The 24,359-nt window shown below is 51.3% G+C and overlaps 1 protein-coding gene across 2 annotated transcripts in view; it reads right to left on the bottom strand.

The window, feature by feature from the left end:
- Positions 1-6,884: 6,884 nt before the first annotated feature.
- The window catches only part of RCSD1 (RCSD domain containing 1), a 59,973-nt gene continuing 42,498 nt past the window's right edge, over positions 6,885-24,359 (bottom strand). For both annotated transcript variants that reach the window (XM_044757947.2, XM_044757946.2), the window contains 4 exons: positions 21,569-21,640; positions 17,981-18,184; positions 15,102-15,782; positions 6,885-8,125 (listed from right to left, as the gene is read on the bottom strand). In XM_044757947.2, coding sequence (XP_044613882.1) covers positions 8,093-8,125; positions 15,102-15,782; positions 17,981-18,184; positions 21,569-21,640 — 990 coding nt within the window. In that variant the 3' untranslated portion in view covers positions 6,885-8,092. The remainder of the gene's footprint in view (positions 8,126-15,101; positions 15,783-17,980; positions 18,185-21,568; positions 21,641-24,359) is intronic.

The following is a 24,359-nucleotide window of genomic DNA, read 5'->3' on the forward strand; positions in this document are numbered from 1 at the left end:
GCTCTCAGCTAATGCGCTCCCGGCGCCTCACTTCAGCTTTAGCCCGCCCCTCGGCGCGGCTGACCGACCCCGGCGGCGACCCTTCCCCTGCGGCCCGGACCGCCCACGCTCCTAGCTCGGGTGCAGGGCCCGTGTGGCCCCGCAGAGGCGGCGCGGGAGCGCACGCGCATTTTGCGGGGCGGGCCAGGGCATCACCCAACCCTCGGGCTCCCTCCTCGGCCCGCGGCGCGCACCCGGTCCCAGAAGCCGCCGTCCCTGAGCCGGTCGCCCGGCCAGGCCCTCGGGCACCGGGGCCCGGCCCTTGCGGGGAGCTCGCCGCCTGCGCTCAGCCCACCGGCCAGGCACGGAGGCTGCCGCGCGCCCCGCCCCCGAGACCGCCGGCGGGAGGGTCGGGCAGAGACGGCGAGGGATGCGGCTTGTTCCCTGCCGGGAAGGAGTGATGGGGCGGAGGAAGCCCAAAGGAGAGTGCCCACAGCCAGCTTTTGTGGACGTTCATTATGGGATCACGCACTCTTTTAAGGGCTTTGCATCTGTTGAACTCACGGGCTGTCCATAACAGTCTGCCCCTTAGGTACTACTGTTATCCTCATTTTGCAATGAGGAAATTCGGGCCCAGAAAGGTTAAGTAGCTCACTTGAGGCCACACCTCGAGGAAGTGGCGGCGCCGGTATAGGACTACCGAGATCTTGAGAGGTGGGGTGAAGGGGGGCATGAAAGGGGCTGGGGAGGAGGGAGCAGAGTGGGGCGCCTTGGTAGCTTGGAGCAGGGGAGCGCAGCGGCAGCGGGGTGGCCCTTCGCCTGGCGTCCCGCTCGCCACCCCGTATGCCCGCGCGCTGAGCGAGCCGCCCCGAGGCCCCGAGGCTGGGGGGTGGGGGGGTGGAGCGGAGCGCGGGTCTCGGCGCGCGTCTCCCCGGCGGCGCGCGTCCTGCTGGCTCGCCCTCCACCTCCGCGCGGTTCGGGGTCGGGTGCAGAGGCCCCTCATCCCCGAGCTGCCTTGAGTCCGGGGGAGACGGAAGCGCTGCTCTGTAGCCGGGTCTGGCAGGGCTCGAGGTCCAGGTGGCTTTTGCCTTGTCACCTTTTGAGAGCTCCCCTCGTGCACCCGCTCGTCTGCTCTTCCTCTCCTCCGGATGCGGGCGGGCGCTCGGGGTGCCGCTCAAGGCTAGGTCAGGACCAGAGCTCGTGCCCTTGGGGAGTGTGACAGGGAAATACAAGTGAAAACACCTCAAAACAAACAGCAAAAGCTGCAAACCCTTTTGATAACCCATTCCGGCGACGTGGAGCTCCCCGAGCCGCGCTGCTCCCCGGAGGAGGAGGCCAGGCCTAAGGTGGGCAGCTCTAAGTCCTCTGTTTGCTTTGACCGTGTGTAAAAATTTTACCGACAACCCCCGCTTCTTGTCTGAGACTGCTCTCTTCCTCTTACTGAGCTGAGGTTTGGGAGCTGGATATTGCTTTCAACTCGCTCTTTTTGAGTTTGAGGATGGGTTCAGGGGTGAGGGTCGGGGAGGAGGAGCTCTCACCTGGGTGAGTCCCGAACAATCTGGGTCTTTCTCTCCTTTGAGACTGCGCCTTTGGTAGGGCCCCCTCTGCCTTGCCGGAGCTGTCTCCCACTCCTGGCATTCCCTCCACTCACCAGTGCCGTGAAAGATGGCAAAGCTGGAGACATTTCTCACCTTTGTCCGCGTGCCCCCTCAAGGTCTGTATTGTTAGCTGTTGCTGTTTTCTAATTTCTCACACCTGCTTTCCCATCTCTTGAAGTTGTTTGTAATGATCTCATACTATTCCATCAAAATAATATAGCAATTTTCTTAATTATTCTTCTATTGTATGATACATAAGTGGTGTCTAACATTTCATTGATTTGTTCGATTGACCCATTCGTGTATATACTTTCCCCGGGTTTTATATGATTTCCTTAGGGTACTCCCAGAACTGGCATGGTCAAATGGGATGACCGCTTTCACGGCTCTCCTGCAATCCCATGCCAATGAGCTTGCCTTGGCTGGTTAGCAAGCAAGAGGGAAACTGACGTGGAAGAAGAGGACAAGTGGCTCTCGGAGAACATTGAAACTCATGATTCAATCTTTTCATTTCCTTTAAGGGATTTGGTGGCATCAAAGCTTTTGAGAATGGTGGTAATGTTAAAAGTACTATTGAACATCATAATTTTGACTTGAGGTCAGATGCATGAGGGCAAAGATGAAATTAGAAAGAGTTGGTCCATTAGGAGGTGATTAGAATAACTCTGGGATGGTGTTATGGCTGATGCCTTGAAGCTGTGAATGACTTTTTCAATCAGTTGTAGTGGGAGATTAGTGACTGTTTTATAACTAATGTTTGCTTGCCACTGAATTCTGACCCAACGTAGACTTAAGTGGCGCAGACGTGGCTCTGACTTGGAATGGTCAGTCCTTGGAAGTGAGAATACAATTTAATCCTGTGGGTTTGCCATCCAGAGGAGTTCCCTTCCGGCTCACTTGGCACGCAGGCTGTGTGCTGAGCCTCACTTGCTGCCTGTGGGCTAGGCACCTGCAGGCCACGGCAGGTGTCGCAGCTGGTAGATTTGCTTCACCCACTGTAAGCCATGTCCTGATCGAAACAGAAACTTGGATCTGATGGAAAATTCGTGTCTTTTTCCAGTCTCCAGTCCACTATCCCACCAATACCTTCAGTTACATTTTACCAAGAACATTTCTATGTGATTTCCTTAACGATCCATTTTCTGAGGTTTATCCTAAGTTTCTCCCTGAATTTTGCAATCCCTGAATCATCAGGAATGAATTTTTGGAGTTGCCTCAACCTTTTCATTTTTCATTCAAAAATTTTAAGTTTTGAGAGGGCATGAGGTCATAAAGGTGATTGTGAAAAGAACTGCTTCCCGCCAGAACACCTTCATTCCCACCAGGGCATATACAGATCCTCTGCTGTATACAGAGTTGGTCTTGCTCTGAATCATATTGGGTGAATCAAAGAGGACAGAAGTGTAGTTTTCATGATCAAAATTGTGACCGTTTATGAAGACATGCTCATGATAGTATGTTACAAAAAAGAATGATACACAATTACAAATACTAAGTTCCCAGTTTTGTAACAACCAAGAATTAAAAACAAAACAAACATATATACATGCATTAAAAAACCAGAAGAAAATCCGGAAAATATTAACACTAGTTATCTCGAAGTAGTGGGATTATGAATAATTTTTTAATTACTTGAATTTTTTCTTTTCCTCCACAACTTTGCTAAAATAAGGATGTATTGCTTTTATAAAGAGACAAAAAAGGATAATTAACATATTTAAATCACAAAGAAAACAGGATTGTTAAAAGTGTATTTCCTTGTGCTTGGTGGAATGAAAAGAGACAGAATTAGAGGCAATGCAGCGCAGCCCCTTTTGCACTTTCCCACCCTGACTGCTTCCGGGAGTTGTCAACAAGACTGTTACTGTCACTCTGAGGGGCCAGGTGCAGCCATGATGGGGAAGTGCCTGGCACCATCCAGCACCCATGGGTTCCATAGATAGTCCAACAGTAGTGACTAGTGTTTGAGGTCTTATTATTTTCTTGGAGGGGAATGAGTATCTCGCTCTTGGTAACACCCATTCTTTGAGTGCCAACCATATAATCATTCTAGAATCTTATTACTGAATGCTGGTTACAGTGCAGTTCAGTCCACTCACTCTTTAAAACAGAAGCAGTTGATCAGTGTGATAACTAACATTATAGGTTTCCCTAAGTTAAAATAGTGCTCTCAAATTTTATGCAAAACTGCACCAGCAAGGGCCAGAGTCACTACTTACAGGTGTGTGGGGAGTGGGGGGGGCGGGTCAGGGTTAGCCTCCTGTTCGCCCTCTTCCTGCTGCCTCCCTCATAACACCTCCCTGGCTGTGCCAGGACCAGGGGGTTGCAACTCCCACGGAGAAGCCCACAAGTTTGCAGAACTGGCAGGAGGGGTCAGAAGTCTCCCTGCTCCTATTTTTGAGGTGGGCGGTTTTACGCTTGTGGCTCCCTTTTCACCATAAGGCATGTAACAGGTTGACCTCCTCCTCCTCCTCTGAAGAGCCTCAAAGAATCACAGTTTCCTGCCCCGTTTGACCACAGGGGAGCCTCTCCAGAAGTCCCATAGCTCTCCTGGGATTTGAGGGCGGCAGTGGAATAATGGTCTTCTCAGCATCCATAGCGACTCTGGTCAGCACGTCACTGGGCTGAGTGGGAGCCTGGGTTGCCCCAAGGAAGATAGGGAAGCCTGAGAAGTGTGTCTCCTGCCCTAGACTTTTGTGCACTCTGCTCTTGTTTTCCAACCTCCCTGGGGAGAGTTTCAAGAAGCAACAGAACCCAAGGTGTGATGAAGCAGGAGGATCAAACTATTTCCTCTCTCAGGAGCACTGGCACTTTGATCGGGAAGGAAGACTGAAGCCAGGGCAATCAGTTGCTACTTAGGACACTTCAGGCATCTGGTATCAAATAAGCGGAGTGTTGGGCAGCGATGAATGTTGAAAATAATCCTATTCCAGCTCTGAAGTCAGTGCAGTCATTCATTACTTAACACGTTGAGTGAGCACCTACCATGCGTGAGGCACTGTGCACAATGAAGAAAAACACACACCCTGACTGCACCCTCATGGAGCTCCAGGCCGTATCTGGACACAGCAACACGGTGTTACACAAATCATGAGACTGGTTTTCTCTGGGAGCTTATGAAAACTAATACAGTTCTATTTGAGTAGCGCTTGAATTTTGCTCAGTGTCCTTGACATCTTCATAAGTCACCTGGTCATGCATCATACAGAGACATTCTGTTCATACTATTTTCACCTGGCCCATGGAGAAAACGTTGACAAAAACTAGTTGGCGTTAAACAAAATGTAATTTTTTAGCAAACAATGGACAGTAATTTGGCTTCAGGTATTGCCCTGTTGGAGACATCTATCATGTTTTTTGCCTACCCAGCATCATTTCTTTTGGTCACAGCACCCCAATTTCACCTTGAGGCGCCCGTTGCTCCTATTCCCAGGGCATTGATTGACTTACCGAGCCCCTAGCTCCAGGAGAGAGCACATGATCTGGGCCCAGCCAATCTCTTGGTCATAATGACTGGTTCAGGTATGGACACAGGATCCACAAGGGGCCTATAGAAAACCTTTGCAATTTTCCCCCATAGTCATTGGAAAAGAATCAGCTCTTTCCATTGGGTTTGCAGGCTGGAAAGAGCCTGCTTGAGAACACGGCCAAGATGAGGAAAGCAGAGAATAACAAAGAGAGATTTCTGACATTGTTGGAGTGATTGTGTTTAGGTCTATCCACAGATTTTTAATTTATATGATTTAGTGTATAGGTAGAGAGAGATTCTTGGATGTAGTTCTGTCTTTCATCAGCCAATCTGAGTCGGGCTCCTTTCATGAGCAGAGGAAGGTCCTCATTCATTCAACCGTATTAAACTTTTACACTTCCAAGAGCACCGAATCAGAAGATGATGATGTACTCGTTGCCTGACCACTCGTTGATTCCTTTATTTGACATATACTTATTGAGCTTCTAGTCCACTGGTCATAGACCAAAACCAGTATGGCCAAGTGGGCCTTGTTCAGGGTGACCCCAGTGAGGAGAGGGGCATTCTGAGGCCCTGGGGCCTCTCTGATCAACTGGGCACCCCATTCCACCTGCAGCTGAAACAGCATCCCAGCCTCTTTGAAGTATTGGCATATCCCTTCAAAGCATCCCTAAACCTTTCTTCTTGCTCCCTCTCTGGAGAAAGGAAGGACACTTGAAAAATCAAGCTGGATTACAAGGAAGTGGATGAATGATTCTGATTCGTTATCCTGTAGCTGTGAAGAATCGCGTTTTCTTTGAAGCCTGTTAAGGAGGCCTGAAAGAAACAAGGTCCCCCAGGCCTGGCGAGGACCTCGTGCTACCTAAGACAGAAATGGGCTTCTTTAGTCCCCACTGTCAGCCATGCGGACGCCGCACCTCATCATGGTCGCCTCCGGAAAGTGGAGCTATAAACAGCCAGGCTGCAGCCCCCCCGGGAAACGGTTCCTGCCAAAAGCCCCCTGTGCTGACAACCCCTGGGAACGGGGCCTCTGTTTTTCACAAAATAGATCAAATAATGTGCTTAATAGGGAACTAGGGGAGATGGAAAGGTACTCTGACACCATCAAGCATGCTCCTTCAGCATCAAATTTTTGTCATTTTTTTATTGCTCCTTTCTCATCTGCTACTCTAAGGTTTAGACCCTCGAGAAGAAAAACAGAGTTTTATTTTCACACCTACATCCCATGCTTTCTCTTCTGTTCCTTTTTCAAGTAAGAGAAAGTGGCAGATTTACCCTTTCATCACACACCCTCACAATCATGTACACATTCACAAAACTCTTGCCTGGATATGTATGTGTGTACAAACAACCCCAAGACACAGAAATAAAATCATGTATTGTTTAGGGGCATACATCTCTGTAGATAGATAGGTAGACAGATGATAGGTAGGTAGGTAGGTAGATAGATAGATAAAGGGATAGATGATAGAGAGATAGATATACATGATATAGACCTCAAAATATCTGACACACACAAATCTCCAAAATTCTGCTAAAACAAAAAGCTTATTATAGTATTGGGCTTGACTAGGTTACAAGTTTTAGAAGATGTGTTGTATTTAAAAATAGTATTGAAAAATACATATATCCCAAATATTAATATTATCCTGGAGTTAGGAAAACTGTAAATGGGATGAGAAAATTGAGGTATCCTTGGTGACATAAGGTCTTTTAGTCTGGGAGACAATTTTCTGAGGTCAGGATAGGGTGTGGTCTAACAGACCTCCAGGAAAACACCTGCTCCACCTACCAAACCAGCACGACGAGACAGTGAAATACTCAGATCTGAATAAGGATCAACCCTGAAGATCAAACATTTATTCGGATTAACATCTTTCAGCAGGAGTGCACGAAGAGAGGAGAAGACACAAGTTAAGGAAGGGGAGTCAGGCCCCCTGTTCCTTGCAAAACAGCCTGCACTCTGCAGACAGAACATTAAAGCCAGAGCTGCCAGTGAGAGCCGACTGAAGACCCCAACCCACTCCTGAGTCGGGAAGGAGAACTTGGGCTTCCATCAAGAGCAGCTTCCCCGGGCAGCAGGAAGGATGCCTGCACATCTCAACACTCAAAGCACCTCCCAGGAAACTGCTAATCCATGCTGAGGCCAGCTTGTGGAGGTGCGAACTTCATCCTCACACGGTGAATCAGAGGGCAGGCGTTGTTCAGGTACCACTGCCCTGCTTTCAGGATGAGGATAGGAAGCAGAGCTGTGAAACCTCCTGACAGCCTGCCTCTGCCTGGGAGATGCTCCCTGTGGCCTCTTCCTCCCTGGCAGAAGCAGGCCAGCTGAGCCAGTCACCTCCCATGGTAGTCATCAACAAGAAAACTAGGGGACAAAAAGCTCCTATTGCTGGAACAGACACATATTTTTTAATGTTTCAATAATTTTCTCTTCTAGTCCAATGTTTTAAAAATTGGCTGGCCAGTTCAAATTTGGACCTAGCTGGAAGTTTGTCTCTGGGTCTTGATACAATTTAAGATCTTCTGTAACTTATAGGACTTATATTTTCAGCAATACTATTTTCTTTTGTTTCTGGCCACCGGAAATTAGCTTTTACTTACATCTGAGAACTGTAAAGACTTTGAACATCAAAAAGGCTATCACTTTACACAAACGAAGTCTGATAAGCTAAATCAGAGTCCAGTTCCGAGGTCAGCGGAGGGGTCAGTGGATGCGGCCAGGACCCAGCCCTGCAGGTTGACAGTATCCCAGGGAGTTGTCACCACAGGAAATTGCTTTAAATAAGATTTTTTTTTGGTTTTTTTAACCAAGTCTACCAAGTGACACACACTCAAGCTGATAAAAGTCTGCTGCCCTCAGATCCAATCTCTGTCTGCGGACGGCATAGAGGCCAGGAAGCAAATACCCTGCATCTTCAGGGGGCTCCAGACCCTCCTCCTAGGCTGCTTCTGCGATGGCTTCATCTGCTGCTGCTCCTACTGTTGCTGCTGCTTCCAGAGAGACGTCTCCAGCAGCTTCATCACGGGCACAATGAGCTCGTCCTCACATTTTAGTGTCCTGGACAGGGGTGTCTTCCTGTGAACAGAGGAGGAAAGAATGAATTAGGAAGACAGTGGGGAAATCCTGACACTCGGCATATGTCCTTGGGGATGGCAGATCAGGCAGTAATAGTAATGGTAATGGTAATAATAATGCTCTGTGCCTGACATAGTTTGTTACGTGCATCAACTCATTTATTCCTCACAAAACCAATGACTTGGGTACTTCTAGTAACTCTGTTGTACAGGTGAGACAGTTAAGGCAGAGAGAGTTTAAGTGACTTCCCTTAGGTCACACAGCTTATAAGTGGTGGAGTCAGGGCCCAGAGCTTGAACCCTCAACTATTAGGTGATACTGCCCATTTCTTGATGGCTGGCTTCCCATGTCCTCCGTGCCCTAGGACTTACCTACTCACTCCTTCCCACTCAATTTCATCTCCTGAAACACTGCTCAAGAATCTTTGGCAGCATAAAAATGGAAAAAGAACAGAAAGACATGAAAATAAAAGACTTGAGTAAAGGACAGGAAAATAGCTATGTATTCAACATTCATTCAAAAGGTATGACTTTTAGCTCCTTCTCTGCAAGGAGCCACACGAGGACTCAGCACCACCAGTTCTCTAGCTGTGAAGTGGAGACGTTCGCAAGTGTGTGCACTGAGCAAGGCGGTAGGTGACACGGGCTGCCCTGGTGGACTAGATGAGTGTGAGGAGCTGCGCAGCTCTCTGGGGGCTTTGTCATGGGGCAGTCAGGGAAGGCCTGCGGAGGACAGGGATGCAGTGAGAGGACTTCTAGGTCAGTGAGATGGCCCAGCCAGCTGAGAGCAATCTCACTGGGGATGCAGGCACTGGGGGGTGGGGGGGCGGCAGGAGCCGGTGACAGGATGTGTTGCCTACTGTGGAATGGTGGGTGGTGTAGGCTGCCTGGAGCCCTGGACCCCTCAGGGGGGACAGGTGAAGGCTGGGCACAGTGGCAAAGTTCGGCACGCAGAGGGGTGTGAACTGGACTTTCCAACGGGTTTTGGGTAGGAGAGCAGACAACCGAGATGGCATTTTCAGGAAGACGAATTTGGTGCTAATGTGGAGGGAGGGTCTGGAGACCAGGAATTCCATTAGGCATGAGTTGTGACTGTAGAGATAAGAAAGAAAGGGTAGTGCTGGGGTCACAGCAGCGGAGATGGAGACGGGGAGAGAGAGAGGAAGTGAAAGCTCCCACGTGAGAAATCTCATGAGACCTGGGAGGGATGAGGTATGGAGGTAGAAGAAATGGAACTGCCTCATTAGCAGAGATGGGCAAGTATAGCTAAGGTATTTTGGGTTTCAGTTGACTGTACATGAAGAGACAGAGTGAGTAGGATGAATTTGGTTCTGGAAATGTTGAGTGTGAGGCACTGGCGGGCCTCCCAGTGGGGAGGTCTGCTGGTGTGTGGTCGGGACCCCGGCCAGGCTGGCACTGAGTCAGGAGTGGTCCGGAGGTGACGGTGAGGTCAGGTTTAGGAATCATTCAGAAAACGTGATGGCTGAAGCCTGCGAGTGAGAGCCAGAGGAGACTGCCAAGGTCAGAATGTGGCGGCTCTTTAGGAGGCAGAGAGGGAGGAGGGGCCGGGGCAGCCTCGCCAGACAGAGGCGAAGGGAGGGAGGTGGTTTCCAGGGCAGGCCGCCAGCGTCAGCTGCTCCGCAGAGGTGAGGGTGAAGAGAACCAAGACATGACCAGTCTTTGGGGGCTGGGAGGGCATTTGTGAGCTTCAAGATCATTGATAAGAGTGAAATCACGAGGGGAAACAAATGAGAGGGAGACAGAGAAGATGGTGTGTATGGGGTTGGGGGGCGGGGCAGAGGTTCTTCTTTAGGATTGGAGAGATCGAGCATGTTTGTAGGCAGAAAGGGGTGAGCTAGCAAGGAGCCTGAAATACAGAAGAGAAACCAAATAGGGAATTCTTACTCTATTCCACCACTTAAAATGCACAGACACACCCCCCAAATGTCCAGAAAATGGTATCGGGGGGAAGCTAGAGCACAGCAGATGAGGGGCTCTGTGTTGTCAAGGAGAAGGGGTCTCTCCTCCGAGTCACGGGAAGAGGAGACGCAGAGAACGAGGAAGGCGGCCAAGTGGCTGGTCTTCCTTTCAGTCAAACAGGTGAGGTCATCCGCAGAGCGGGAGAGGATGTCAGGTGCAAGTGTGAGGAATATGGGAGGAAAGAGGACGGCAGACGTGCAGCGAGAGGCCTCCGGCAGCAGTGAGGATGGGTGCGACTCAGCCGGGTCGGTAAGGGTTTGGAGAAGATCCAGGCAGCAGGGTCTTGTGAATTCCACCAATGACATGCATAAGTCTTGGCAGAGAAGGTGGGTATGAGAGGGACTTAGCTTTGGGGGGCAATACAGGAAGATGGAGCAGGTCAGGGGTGAGAGGCAGATTAAGAAACAGCAGGACAGCACTTAAGTGGTGCCACGAGGTCCCTGAGGTCCCTGGGGGGAGGGACCTCAGTGAAGGGCAGTTTTGACGGTAAGGGAGGGGTTGAGGTGGGAATGCAGGGGAGTGTGGCCCCAAGAGAAGTGAGAAGGGTAAAGGCCGAGAAATGAGTCTCAGGGACCTGCCCAGTTAACGGGGAGGGAGAAGAAAGAAGAGAGCAAAGTAAACACTTAGTTACAAAGTCAGGAGAAGGGGCTGTCCCAGCTGAAGTGAGGGAGAAAGGAGCTTCAAACCAGATGTGGCAAAATCAAGGAGCATGGCCTGGAAAAGCAACTGCACCAGGCCATTAGGGAGTCAGCACTTACTGTCAGTACTACAAAGTCTTGGATGTGACATCAGAGCATCTGGAATGTCTCTGGATGAGTCTGTCTCCGGCATATGTGAGGGTCCTAGAAGGTACTGGCTACGAAATGAGTGAGAAACACTTGTTCCATTTATTTACAGTGTTAGAGCTGGATCGTATTCAGTGCCCTCTTTCCAGCGCTACTTTTCCTATAAACAGAATCCTAAGTGCTGTGCTTTGGTATGTCCAGCCTGCACCATGATGGAAATTCCCAAGATGGCTCATTTCTTTAAGCATGAAATGTTAACATACCCGTGAGGGGCAACATAACAGCAAGTTAATCCTTTATAGTATTTCACACATCTGATGCCTTCGGCCCACTTAGGAAACCTTGCCCTGCTTCCTCTTGAAGAATCAATTGCTCCATCCTTTGTACTTCACACAGCACTGCAGTTCCCAGGCAGAATCAGTTATTCTACTGTCTTGTCGTTATTTTTATTTGTTTGTTTGTTTATGCCTCCGTCTTTTTCATCTGTGAGCCCCCAGTAACTAACACGGTGCTGGAGATAACTGTCGAATGCAACCATCATTAGTTTATCTGAGGAATCGATTTCTACCATCAAAGGACAAGATGTGGCTTAGATCATGGGGCTGGACAGCGGTCTCCTAGTGCCTCTGCCGGATCAGGAAAGACCTGGGACGGGCCTGGGGGGCCCTGGGAAGCCCGTGACCCTCTCACTGGGGAATCCTTTTGCAGCACTGCCTGAGGCATTTTGGTGCTAACCTTGCACAGGCTGGAGAGGGACGGAAGAGGACTGGAGGCCACGCCTCCCCAAGATGAAATAAATTATGCAGGTGGGCATAGGTGCTTTGTGAAGCAGTTTATTCCAATGACTGGAGCTGGTGTCCATCATGTCAACACCAAGCTCTGTGACCTTGGACAACTCCTGTCCCGTCTTGTAGACTCAGTTTCTTTCTCTCTAAGACCAGGGGGTTGGGCTAAGAGCATCAAAGTGTTGCATCTCAGTGATGGCTAAGGAGAAGGAAAAGCGTGGAGAGATGGTGAGTAGAACTACTCTTTCTCCACCTGGGCTTCCTGTTTGGGAGAAGAACGCTTCTGAGGGTGCTGGGCATCTCGTCCTCGTGCCAGGGCCATGTCAGGTGAGGAAGATGAAGCACTAAGGCTCAAAATGAAGCAGTAAGGCTCAAGAAATTTCCAGTGAGCCTGCCCCAAAGATCCTGGAGCTTCTCCAGGAAGCCTTCTCTACCTGAGACCTGCCTGAAGCTTTTCAACCAAGGATCGAGGCGGCGGGGTTTTTTTTTTTTTAAAGATTGGCACCTGAGCTAACATCCGTTGCCAATCTTTTTTTTTTTCCTTCTTCTCCCCAAAGCCCCCCAGTAGATAGTTGTATATTCTAGCTGTGAATGCCTCTGGCTGTGCTATGTGGGACGCCGCCTCAGCATGGCCTGATGAGAGATGCCATGTCCACATCCAGGATCCAAACCGGGGAAACCCTGGGCCACTGAAGTGGAGTGCGCAAACTTAACCACTCAGCCACGGGGCCGGCCCACCAAGGTGGCTTCTTAACCCTTCAGGACTGGAAGATGAAGCCAGTGAGATGGGAAGGTCTCCTGGAAAGGCAGGCACCTCCTAGCCTGAAAGTAAGATGAGGGAACCACTGGCAGGTGACTATGTGGCTCCATCCTCATAAAGGAGTAAGGGTTTGGGGCATGCATTTGCCTTCTGGAGACTTGGTGGCTATCTCCAGGCTAACAAGATCAGATTGCTCATTTAGAATGGATGGTATTGCGGCTGGCCCGGTGGCGTAGTAGTTAAGTTCACATGCTCTGCTTCAGCGGCCAGGGGTTCGAGGGTTTGGATCCTGGGTGCAGACCTACACACTGCTCATCAAGCCATGCTGAGGTTGTGTCCCACATAGAAGAACTAGAAGGACATACAACTAGGATATACAACTATGTACTGCGGCTTTGGGGAGAAAGAAAAATAGAGGAAGATTGGCAATAGTTGTGATCTGAGGGCCAATCTTCCTCACCCAGAAAAAAGGATGGTGTTGAAGAAATCTGAATCATCTTTGCCTAATAGCCCAACCAGAGAGGTCTGAGTCATATGTCATGAGTCTTTGGGACCCACACATTCTTCTCCCCAATCTGGTTTGAGTGGGAATAAATGTGAGAACCCCTGGGGAGCCCCTACAAACACATCAACCCCTCTTATGTCTGTAGCTGTATCATTAAAGATGATTTCTTTTGGGTCAAGCAGTTTTCTCTTTTCTTTTAAAATTCATTCATGCACTCAACAAATTTTTTTTAAGGACCTACAATGGTCCAGCTTCTGTAGCAGGTACTGGGGATACAGTGGGGAAAAGAGTCAAGAGAGATCATAAAGAAGTAAACAAGAGAATTTCAAACAGTGATACGTTCTAAGATGACAAAGTGGAATGGTGGGAGAGAGTAACCGAGGGGGTGGTGGTTTCCTTTGGTTTGGGTGGTCTAGACAGACCTAAGTGAGGAGGGGCCTCTTGACTGAGATCTGAAGGAAGCGGCCATGTGAGGATTAGCAGGAGGACTGTTCCAGGTGGAGGGGGCGGCAAGGATAGAGCTCTGAGGGGGATGAGCTCCAGGTACTGGAAGAACAAAACACCATCAGCGTGGCTAGAGCACAGCGAGGGGAGAAAGAGAGCCAAGGGGAGCTGGGCAGCACCCCCCACTGCACATGCAGGGCCTCACAAAGGGTTTGGGTTTTATTTTGAGTGCACTAGGAAGCCAGAGGACAAGGGGGTTGTATCCCCCCAAAAGCTATGTCCAATCCTAACCCCTGGTACCTGTGACTATGACTTTGTTTGGAAATGGGATCTTTGCAGATGTAATTAAGGATCTCAAGATGAGATCATTCTGGATTTAGGGTGGGTCCTACATCCAATGACTGGTGTCCTTATAAGAGAAAAGAAGGGGACGTTTGAGACACACAAATACCGATGGAAAGACCACGTGAAGACAGAGGCAGAGGCTGCAGTGATGTGTTCACCAGCTGTGGATGCCAAGGGTTGCTGGCCACCAGCAGAAGCTGGAAGAGGGGAGGACCGATGTCCGAGGGTTGCTGCCAGGAGTAAGGGAACAGGCACGGAGCAGTCTCCCTCCTAGCCTCCAGAGGGAAGCAAGCCTGCCAATACCTTGATTTGGAGTTCTGGCCTCCAGAACTGGGAGAAAATACATTTCTATTGTTTTAAGCTGCCAATTCTGTGGTAATACGTTATGGTCTGCCCTAAGAAATTAACACAGGAGGTGAGTAGTTTTAGCAATGAGTCCATGACCTAAACACACATACCCACAACACCGAAACTCTCTGGTTGTTGTACAGAGAATGGACTATGCAGGCAGAAAGTGGCAGCAGGAAGCCCCATCAGAGGCTAATGCAGGAGGAAGCTGATGGTGGCCTGAGTGAGTGAGTGAGTGAACAACGGAAAGGGAAGGGGACCCTGGAGGGTGACTTGTTGAGGAGAGGGGTGGGACATCCAGCTCTTCCTGTGGAACTTCCTAGTCTTGGCAAGGCTGATTCTGCTCCTGAAGCAGAGGTAGGTGAATGATGATGGGCGCCCCAGGAGTGGTGGGGAGGGGCGCTGCCCAGCTGCCACGTTGGGGCCCAGCCCTCCTGCTCCTCATGTGCACTGGGAGTCCAGCGCCCGGGTGTGGATGGATGGAACACGGAGCCGCCTTCCAAATGCCGCCCTGCCCCGAAGCTTCTCCAACTCGCCTGTGCTCGTCCCACACACTGTGCCTCCTCCGCCAGGGCTCCGGCTTCCCCCGGAGAGCCCCTGCCCAAGGCCACACCTGGCCCTCCTTCACGCACCCTAGGGCTGCTGCCCACAGGTGCCCGGGTCTGCGAGTCTTTTAGGGAAAGGAGCACGCCTTCTCCCTCTGAGTCCCTTCAGCAGCAGCCAGCCCAGGGCTGCCTCACAGGATGTCTGTGGGCCTCAGCGGCGGAGCTGTGCCCAGGCGGGGTCGCTCCTTACACACCCAGGGTGCACCAGACCTCCAGTCAGCGAGAAGCCAGAGGGGGCATGAGACACACTTCCCTCTCTTGTCCTCTTGTCCCCTCCCCATCAGCGACCCCTGTCTCAGCCCAGTGCTGTTGTTACTGCACACTGAGCTGCTCTGTGAGGGACTGTGAGGAAAGGGCATGTGACAAAGGCACACGCTGGCACTAGCCCTGCCCTCCCCGGGTGGACCCCCGGCCACCTACCTCTGTCCTGGGGACCTCACTGCTGGTTTCCGGCTGGGCCTGGCTGGTCTCGGGGCGGCAGCCCGGCTCAGGACTGGGCCCCTCCTCTGGCATGTCCTCGCCTTCGCCCTGCTCCGGGCTGTGGCTGCCCTCTTCTCCTGCAGAGGGACGTTGGGGGGCCTCCTCCCCCGCGGCCCCCTCCCTGGGCCCCTTGTCGTCTTGGCTGTCTTGCGCGGGCTCCCCCGCTTCATCTCCTGCCCTCTCCTCCGTCTCCTCTGGAGCCTTCTCCGCCTGCTCTGCGGCAGCTCTGTCCTCCGGGGGGCCCGCACACCCCTCCTCCACCTCCGGGGCCTCCTCCCCGGAATTCACGGCCGTCCCCGGCTGCGGGGCTTCCTCGGGGGCCCGGCCCTTCTCCTCCTGCTTCTCTGTCCCACTGGACGTCCTCCTCAGAGGCGGCTTCTCCTGGGACCCCAGGCTCTTCCTTGCTTCCTTTCCCGCTGCCCCCTCGCTGGGCGGAGGCGATCCTGGGGACCCCGGGGCCGCGCTCTTGGTCAGGAACACCTCGTCTCCATTCTCTTCCTTGGCACCATTCTCCTGGGATGGCTCGGTGGCCCTGAGATTTCCCAGGTCCCCACAGTCCGACTGGGACCTTCGGAACCGCCTGGAGGGAGGGCGCCTTTTGATGGAGCCCCTGGTCCGCACCTGGAAGAGAGTGTGACGCGGAATCATCCACAACCTGTAAAAAGACCCGGAGGAGGACTGCGTGTTCTTCCCGCGTTGGTCTAAACACTGCTTCACAGGCCGGCCCCGGGGTCATTTGCTTTTGTAGGGGAAGGGACCATTATTTGCTATATATGACAGCCCTGTGGGATGGTGAAATTACATGGGAGCCTGCAGACTTTTGTCTCGTGAAGATGAAAATGCTCTCCATCCAGTAAAAAAACAACCTGTGATTTTACTGCCCTGTAAAACATTAATCGGTTTGGTGTCTAATTTAGCAATTTTATTCTAACATGTGTTCTTTTCAACCACCTATAAGTAACCGTTCTTCAAATGTTCTTTGAGTGAGCTTTACCATCTTACAGGTTTCCTCATAAATTGACAACTTGAATAAAACCCATCTCTATTTTGTAAAAGTCATATTTTAACATTTTGAAAATTAGACTTTGACAAAGGTGAACCCAACAGACAAGAGGGTTAGGGCTTGCGGGCGACCTGGCCCTGGCACAGGGACCTCATGGATGCAGAGTTGGACAGCTGGTGACCAGCTCCCTCCCTTCCCCCAGATGGCCCTTCCTGCCCCCCACCCCACACAGCTGACTGACCCTGGGAGAGCTGAGTAGCCAGAGTCTTGCCTTCTAGGAGTCAGGTCCACCACTATGGGAGGCCATATCTTAGGAGCACCCAGCGGAGCTGGTGCACAGCATTTCCTCTCTGGGCAGTGTGTGAATCTCAGAATCGGGCCTCACCTCGGCTCACTGGACTTTGTCCGAAGCTCAATGGAAATGTTTATATTGCTGCCCTACTTTACTGAAGTGAGGTGTCTTGTAAAACTTTATATGTAAACTACATCTTATTTTTGTAAATCTTAAATGTTATTTTTGTAAATCTTATTTTCCCACTGGCTTGAGTTTTCGTATTTATCACACCTACTTCCATCTCAGAGGTCTGGAATAGATACTCGGTTTATAAGAGCTTCTGGGACTTTGCTGAGATGAGCGTGGGCCAGCCTGCAGGCTGTGAGGCCCTCCCCGTCCCGCTCCACCCCCTGTCAGCAGCTCAAGCCTGCCCCATCCCTTCCTTACCATCAGTTTGTTTCCTTAGGCCCACCTGTTTCTACACATTTGACCTTTTTTCCCTAGATGGATTTTCCAGAAGGGCCCCGAAGATCCCGCTCTCTCCATCCTTAATTCTAAAGTCACATCCATTTGCCATCCCCGGCATCAGAGCCCCTTAACTCCCCACCGCTGCCCGGCCCTGGCCCAGATTTGCTGGGTACCTGCTGGGACTGCACCTCTGCTTCCCACCTCCGCCTGGGAGGGCCGGGGCTCTGAGGAAAGCCCGCATGAAGTATCAGGGTGGCATCTACAGAAACCAGCCCTGCCACACATCCTTTTGCAAAGGGAACACTTTAGATGACCTTTAACTGAGGCAAGATGCAGCACGAGCGACTTGAGCCCAGAGTGAGACACTTCAGACCATTCACATGAGGCCAGGACAAGGGGTTCCGGATCCTTGTGCCCCTGCCCGCCCTTCTGCGTGAATCGCTGATCACCCCATCAGCTCCTGACTTTCTGTGGAGCTGGGATCAGTCCCGACTTCCCACCCATCTCCCCACAAAGGATGGAGCACTCCACCCCGAGGCCTGCCTTTCGGGTGGTGAGTGGCACAGTTACAGGAGAGGAGATGAGGGAGGCAGGCCTGGTAGAGGGGTGATCTTAGGTCAGCGATCACTTGCAAAGAAGAGGAGAAATTTCCTTTCTGTTAAAAACCAGATCTGGACCAGCCCAGTGGCATAGTGGTTAAGTTTGCATGCTCCTCTTTGGTGGCCTGGGGTTCACGGGTTTGGCTCTTGGGTGCAGACCTACATACTGCTCATCAAGCCCTACTGTGGTGGTGTCCCATATATAAAATAGAGGAAGATTGGTACAGCTGTTAGCTCAGTGACAATCTTCCTCAAGCAAAAGGAGGAAGATTGGCAATAGATGTTAGCTCAGGGCCAATCTTCCACACCACAAAAAAAAAAAACAAAAAAAACCCAAAAACCAAAAACCCAGCTCTGACTAAAGTTGAAATGTATCCTCCTTTCTCAAGGACAACAACAGGGCAGAGATAATTCAGCCTGTTCCAGTGCCCACATTTCCACAGACACACCACAATGCTTTGGAGCCAGACATCACCTTATTGTAACAGGGCAGGTGACTGCCTTCAGGAGGCTGGTCGAAGCTGACGGGCACCTCCTCTGACTCGCTGGGCCGAGACCGCACGCCAGGGCTGCTGGGGGTAGAAGGCGGGCTGTGAAATGGTGACACCGCGGCCTTGAGTCCAGGACTCTTGGGTGAGGCCCCAGGCAGCAGGGCCGCTGGATCAAAGGCTAAATTGGCCTGTTGAGAAGAGACGAGACATTGCAAATGGGGGTGAAGAGAAGGTGAGAGTTTCCACTTTAGCTTGTTGGTTACCGGGCCTCAGAGCTGGTTGGGACAAGGTACCACGAGGCTTTATGAGTTACCTCCCAACCAGTTATCCATTATCACATTATGTCCTGCTCTTGTAATCATTGCCTAGTCAACCCATCGCCTGCTGCTGGCTTACCACTAGCCGCGTTCCAGAATGCCCAGAAAGTCCTGCTTTGCATCCAACAAAAATGCCCTGGAATGGCCTCAACTTACAGACAAAGAGCCCAAGATAGGATCTCACAGTAAGTTAGACCCCTATCACCTTTCTTGTCAGGGTCAGTCGTAGTCACTGCTCGCTGGATGCCCACTGCTGCTGGGCGCGTGCAGTATCTCCCTCCACAGCGACCCTACTGTCCAGTTTTGTTTGTATTGCACAAATTAGGAAAGCGGCTAAGAAATCTGCCCTGGGATGCAAGCCAGGTCTGTCCCTCGAGCCTTGTTGGTAGAGGGCCAGAGTGGGGGACACAGCAGGCTGCTGAGCCCTTCCAGGAGGGAGCCGCAGTGTAGGTGAAACCAGATTAAAATGAACCCTACGGGCAAGCAAAGGGGAGCGGTTACCCAAAGGAAACCGAGGCCTGAGGGAGTCCTGAGTTTGGGGGGGAGGAGGTGGGTGGTCCACGATCCACCCCACTCCAGCAGAGGTGCTGGTGGTGCAGGCAGGTGTCTAGGGCACCCAGATCCTCTTTAGTGGCATCAAGGGGTACTTGCTCCTCCAGCATTTCCAAATCATCGCACAGCTGCGTCCTCCGGACCAGGGCAGAGGGCAGCACGGCCTCCCAGGGAAGGGGCCAGGCCAGAGGGGCAGACAGACAGCGCAGTGGGAGGTACAGGGGCTGCACAGCGACACACCGGACTCCAAATGTCGCATCTGTCACTTAACAGCTGTGTGGCCTTCAGCGAGTCCTGACCTCCAGAGTCTTTTAGGATCTGGTCCCCATTACTCTCTCCTGTGGCTACCTGACTCACACCCCACACTCACACCCTCGCCTCCCAGACTCCCCTGGGCGCCACCCTACCACCACCCTATCGCCAGCCAAAGCTCTTGTCCCAGAGGACTCCTACATGAACTTTAGGACTTGCAGGCGACAGAGCATTAGAGATGTTTAGGGAGGTATTCATATTTCCATTGTGACTTCAAGGAAGAACTTATACACAGACAAGACGAAGTCACGGTAAGAATTAAAATTACAAAAGTTAAATAGCAACTCTGTGAGCCCAAGCCATGTCAAAAAGCAGCACACGGTGGGTACCAAGGGACGGTTTGGACCAGAGGCTGTGGGAGCTGATGCACTGGGATGGCTCAGGGGCTTCACGGCAGAGGGGACTTGACGGGGCATTAACAGAGATCCTCCTCCCCTCAACTTCAGCTGGGAAGTTCCCTCTGTTAGACTGATGGCAAATGAAATGAACCTCGGTAGTCAGCAGAAAACTGGAACTTCGAATTATAGACTACGCGAGTGGAGAAAAATCAGTTTATTAACTCATCCGATAGACTATTTAGAAGAAAAATCTAGCCGATGATGCATTTCTTAGTTCTTTCTCCACATATTCATAACAAAGTAAAGTTCCTATGGGATTTGGCCAAATTGTCATACTATCACTGACACTCTTAATGAGATTAAACAATTGGAGATTAAAACCTCATTCTTAAGTTGCTGTGTTTCCCAAAGAGGCTCATTAATGACTGGAAAGGGGAGTGAAACCAAGACTGCAGGTCCGGAGCGTTTGGGAAGTAATTTCTGGCACTTGGATAAGGGCTGTGCTGGGCTGCAGGGAGGCAGGGAAGGGGGTCCTGGGCTAGACCCCTCGGACGGCTGCTGGGAGGGATGTCTGAGTTCCGGGGCCCCTTCTGGGAGCTCCCTGTTACGTGTAAGGGAGCCCTGCAGCCTCCTAGGGTGACGGGCAGCCCCACTCCCTGCCTGCAGTGGGGGGCTGGGGGTGGTACTCAGGGCTTCTCAGTAGGAATTAAACTTCAGGGAAGACTCCTCTCCACCCTCCGCAGGGGAGGCTCAGGGCCAGAAACCAAGGATGCTGCCCTTAACCCCAAATTAGGCTGGGGCCAAATCCCTGGGCTCTCGGGTCACTGGGGACCGCAGAGGCTGTGGCTACTTGCGTTGCGCACTAATAACGGCTTCAGAACAAAGCTGACAAGCCAATTTTCTTAGTTAGGCCCAGCCGGGAGGACACAGTGCATAAGAGCTCGGCTGTTCTCCTGGCCAGCTGCACAGAGACTGTGGTGAAGGCTGCAGCGTCTTCCAAAGGCCCTACCCAAACGGAGCATGCCTACCCTCCTCTGCGCACTAGCTCACGCTGTTCCCACCAGGAGCATCTTCCTCCCTCTCTTCCAGCCATCCATTCTTAAGGGCCGACTCTGGGTATGGGTGTTTCAGAAAGCGTTCTTCACTTCCTCCTGCCCAGTCCACTCTCCTCCTGCTCTAAGATTCTAGAGCAGTGGGTCTCACCTCGGGGGAGGTGGGCTGTGATTTTGCCCCCTGGAGACATTTGGTAATGTCTGGAGACACTTTTCCCTGTCACAACCTGTTGGAGAGTGCTCCCGGCATCTAGTGGGCAGGGACCAAGGATGCTCCTAAACATCTCGCAATGCAAAAGGCAGCCCCACCCCCACAACAAAATTACCCAGCCCAAATAATACCAAAGTTGAGAAACGCTGGTCTGGAGAGTAGGAGTTGGGGAGTCACACACCATCGAGATCTCTGGCATGGACTCTCCGATTCGTCTTTTATCGTACATGTGTGAAAATCTTGCCTCCCCAACAGGACTGTGAACTCAAGCACACTGTCTTCCACTTCATTTACACTCCCAGGAAAGCCAGGCCGGCTGTGGGCACATGCTGAGGGCTCCGGGCACACAGCGGATGGGTGGAGAGGAAGGGCAGAACACTTTCCAAACGACGAACTGGGCCGGGTCAGAGCAGCTGAATTTCAGCCCTGTGTGAGGCTGACGTGGTTTGCAGCTGCATTCAGGCCTTGGGGGAGAAGACCCAGGTATTCCTGGAGTGTTTCTTATGCTATAATGACCTTTTTCCAGAAGACTCTTGAGGCATCCCATTATCCATCAACGACCATTAGGTGTTAACTACATGAGCTCACCCTTGATATTGTCCTTATTTTAGCCCTTTGCCCCCAAGTAGAGCTCCTCATGCTTCAGGGCAGTTGGGTGACTAGCTGGTCATCAGAGGTCAACTCTCCAGGTGACAGACAGGGCTACCCCTGGGAGCCGGGAAGACAGGCAAACATTGGATCAGAGGAGGGGTTGGATCAGGGGAGCAGTCAGCAACCATTCCGCACTTACCTGGAGCTTCTCAATCAGAGGCGAGCTCTTCACCTTGATTTTAGGAGGGTGGCTGGCATTGGGCAGTGATTTCTATAGAGCAAATGAACCAAAACAACCGAGTGAGTGAGGTGAAGGGCATTGGGTTCTGGCCGGAGCCCAGAAGCCACAGATGGAAGAGGAGGGGAAGCTAATTTCACCGCTTCACACTTGGCTTCTGCAGCCCACTCACCTCCTCAGGGCCCGGGCCAGGCAGGGTCCCCCGCGCCATCCTCCTCTCACCCCTAGCAAGACCTCTTGAATCTACGAATCAGAGCAGGCATGACCCACATCCAAAACATAGGAGGTCTCCTGTTCCAGGAAGCAGGACTTCACGGTCATTATGAGGGAACAGACTATGTCGGAGGGGGACAAGATCTTTGTCTCATGACCTTCAATAACGTGAACCAACAGTTGGAGGGAATTTCAAAGAGAAAGGGCAAAATGACTATCCATTCTGTTTGTCACAACAAAACAAGGACCCGCAGACCAGGAGTGAAACCTGACAGATGCATTATTGAAATTCCTCCCTTGAACGAATGATATTTTGGAAAACCCCACCAATGATGTTGTTTATAAATCATCATTTTCCAAAACATTGATTATTCAATTTGATTAAGCAGACATTTACTGAGTATCTGCTACGTTCCAGGCACTGTGTTGGTTATATATAAATATATATATATCCATATACATGCTCTGTCAGTTGCAGACACTTTTGTGATGAACGTATGTCAGCAATCTTCTCTGTCTTTGGATTTGATATTATCTAAAAAGACTGACTCCTTGTTTTGTGTGAAACCCCTACGACCTGAGTCTGGTTCCACAGGCATATTGATCCTCAACATGTAGGAATGATGACAGTGATGAGTGATGATGTTGATGATGATGAAGAAGAAAAAGAAGATGACTTCTATGTTGCTGGACGGAGGCCAAGGCAGAAAAGGGATTTTCCCATAGTTTGGAGACCCAGCGTGTATTATCTGCCTCTCACCCCCATGTACTAGTTTACCTAAATCAGAAGAAGAACACCAATATCTTAGAGATATCCTGAGCTATTCATTGAGTGACATGCCTGTATTTTAGTGGTGGAAGGAGGGAGACTTAGCTGAATTTGTGGCCTTTTTAAGGCCCAACACTGAGGAAGAGAGGTGGAGTGGGACAGTCACTGCGGGGGGCTCAGGAGCCACCCCTTCCCCAGCCCCTCCTAATTCTGCCTTTGACAGGAGCCAGATGGATGCCTCCGCCTCAGCCTTCGCAACCAAGACCCAGGCGGGTGGGTTGGAATAGATGATTCCAAGGACTCGCCCAGCCCTGCAGTGCCTCTGGCTCCACGAGCTTACGCAGTCAGACATATTCCTAGAGCAACTTTCAAGGAGCCTTGTGTCCAAAGAGCTTCCAGCCGAGACTCAGTTGTCCTCAATTCCTGTGCTTTACAGTAAAATTTCACAGGAGCCAGTGTCTCTGAAGATACTGTTTCAGAAACTGCAGGAACGATTTTGCCGACAAAACTCACTTTATGTAATACTATAAACTCTTCTCTTTTCCAACTGACCGCTCTCTTTGGAAGAGAGTGGAAATTAAATAAACACAGCCCTTTCACCATAGGACAGTGCTGGAATCCAGCTCGTGCTGCACAAAATCCTTGAGTTACGCTGGACTGCAAAGGAAGCATTCAAGAGCGGCTGGTGCAGTTCCCGGGAGCGGCAGCAGGTGGCAGCATTTCCCTTACCGTTTAACAAGGGACTCCGGGCACGTGGCTGGGAAACCAGCCTTACATCTCTCTAATGTGTATGTATATATGTCTATACATGACATTCTTATAATGTCTAGAAATCAGGGACCTAATTTTTCAGAGGGGAGTGTTTTCCAGCCCTTCTCTGGGCAGACAGGGCAAGGTCTGTGGGTGTGTTAAACACCCTTTGGCTGGATCCTCCAGAGACGGGTAACTCCTGGTCACCCTGTCTGCAGGGGCTGACACCACTGTCTCAGGCCCAAGCAGGCAGAGGGAAGGGGCAGGGATGAAGAACAGACAGGAAGACGTTTCCCAGCACTGTGCCTTAGGAACTGAGGGGTGGCCTGACTGGGGCCCTCCCTCAGGCCCCCCAAGGCTCCTGGCATCAGGGCTCCTGCAGGCTGTGCTGTGGGAGCACAGAACTGTGGACAGCAGCCCCATCCACCCCAGACAGACAAACCGGGCTGCTCATTTTATTTCTATGTGAGTTTCAAGGTGACAGAAAGTCATTAATCCTGGAAGCAAAGTCCCTCCTAAGTGCAAGCAGCCTATCACTGCAGGCAGGCCATTCTCTCTAACTTCCACCCTCCTATCCATCCAGCTCTTGGGTGTTATATGCCGTTGAACTGCTACGTGTGCCCCACAGGGTGAAACCTGTAGATTTATTTCTCCCAGAGCCTCTGAACTACCCTGACTCACTCTGCTTTTATTCCAGGGAATAAAATGTCCCATGCAGCCCCTTCATCTGTGTGGTTAGTGTTCTCGTCCCATATTACAAATCAGGAAGCAGGCTTGGTGCAGTGCAGTGACTTCTCCAGGGCCCAGTCCAGGTCATCAGGGGGCAGCCTCGCAGCAGGCTCCTAATGGCCATGGCCTCAGCCTGCTGTCCAGCACAGACACCAAACCCAGAGGGTGAAGGTCATGAGGAGAAGTTGGCCCTTCGTAAAGAGAAGTTGTTGGTGTGTATTTGATAACCCCAGGAAGCCACAGAATCATAATGCCAGCACTTCAGGAGACCCCAACAAAAAACTGTTTTTA

The sequence above is a fragment of the Equus asinus genome, chromosome 25, assembly GCF_041296235.1.
Source record: "Equus asinus isolate D_3611 breed Donkey chromosome 25, EquAss-T2T_v2, whole genome shotgun sequence".
Lineage (NCBI taxonomy): Eukaryota > Metazoa > Chordata > Mammalia > Perissodactyla > Equidae > Equus > Equus asinus.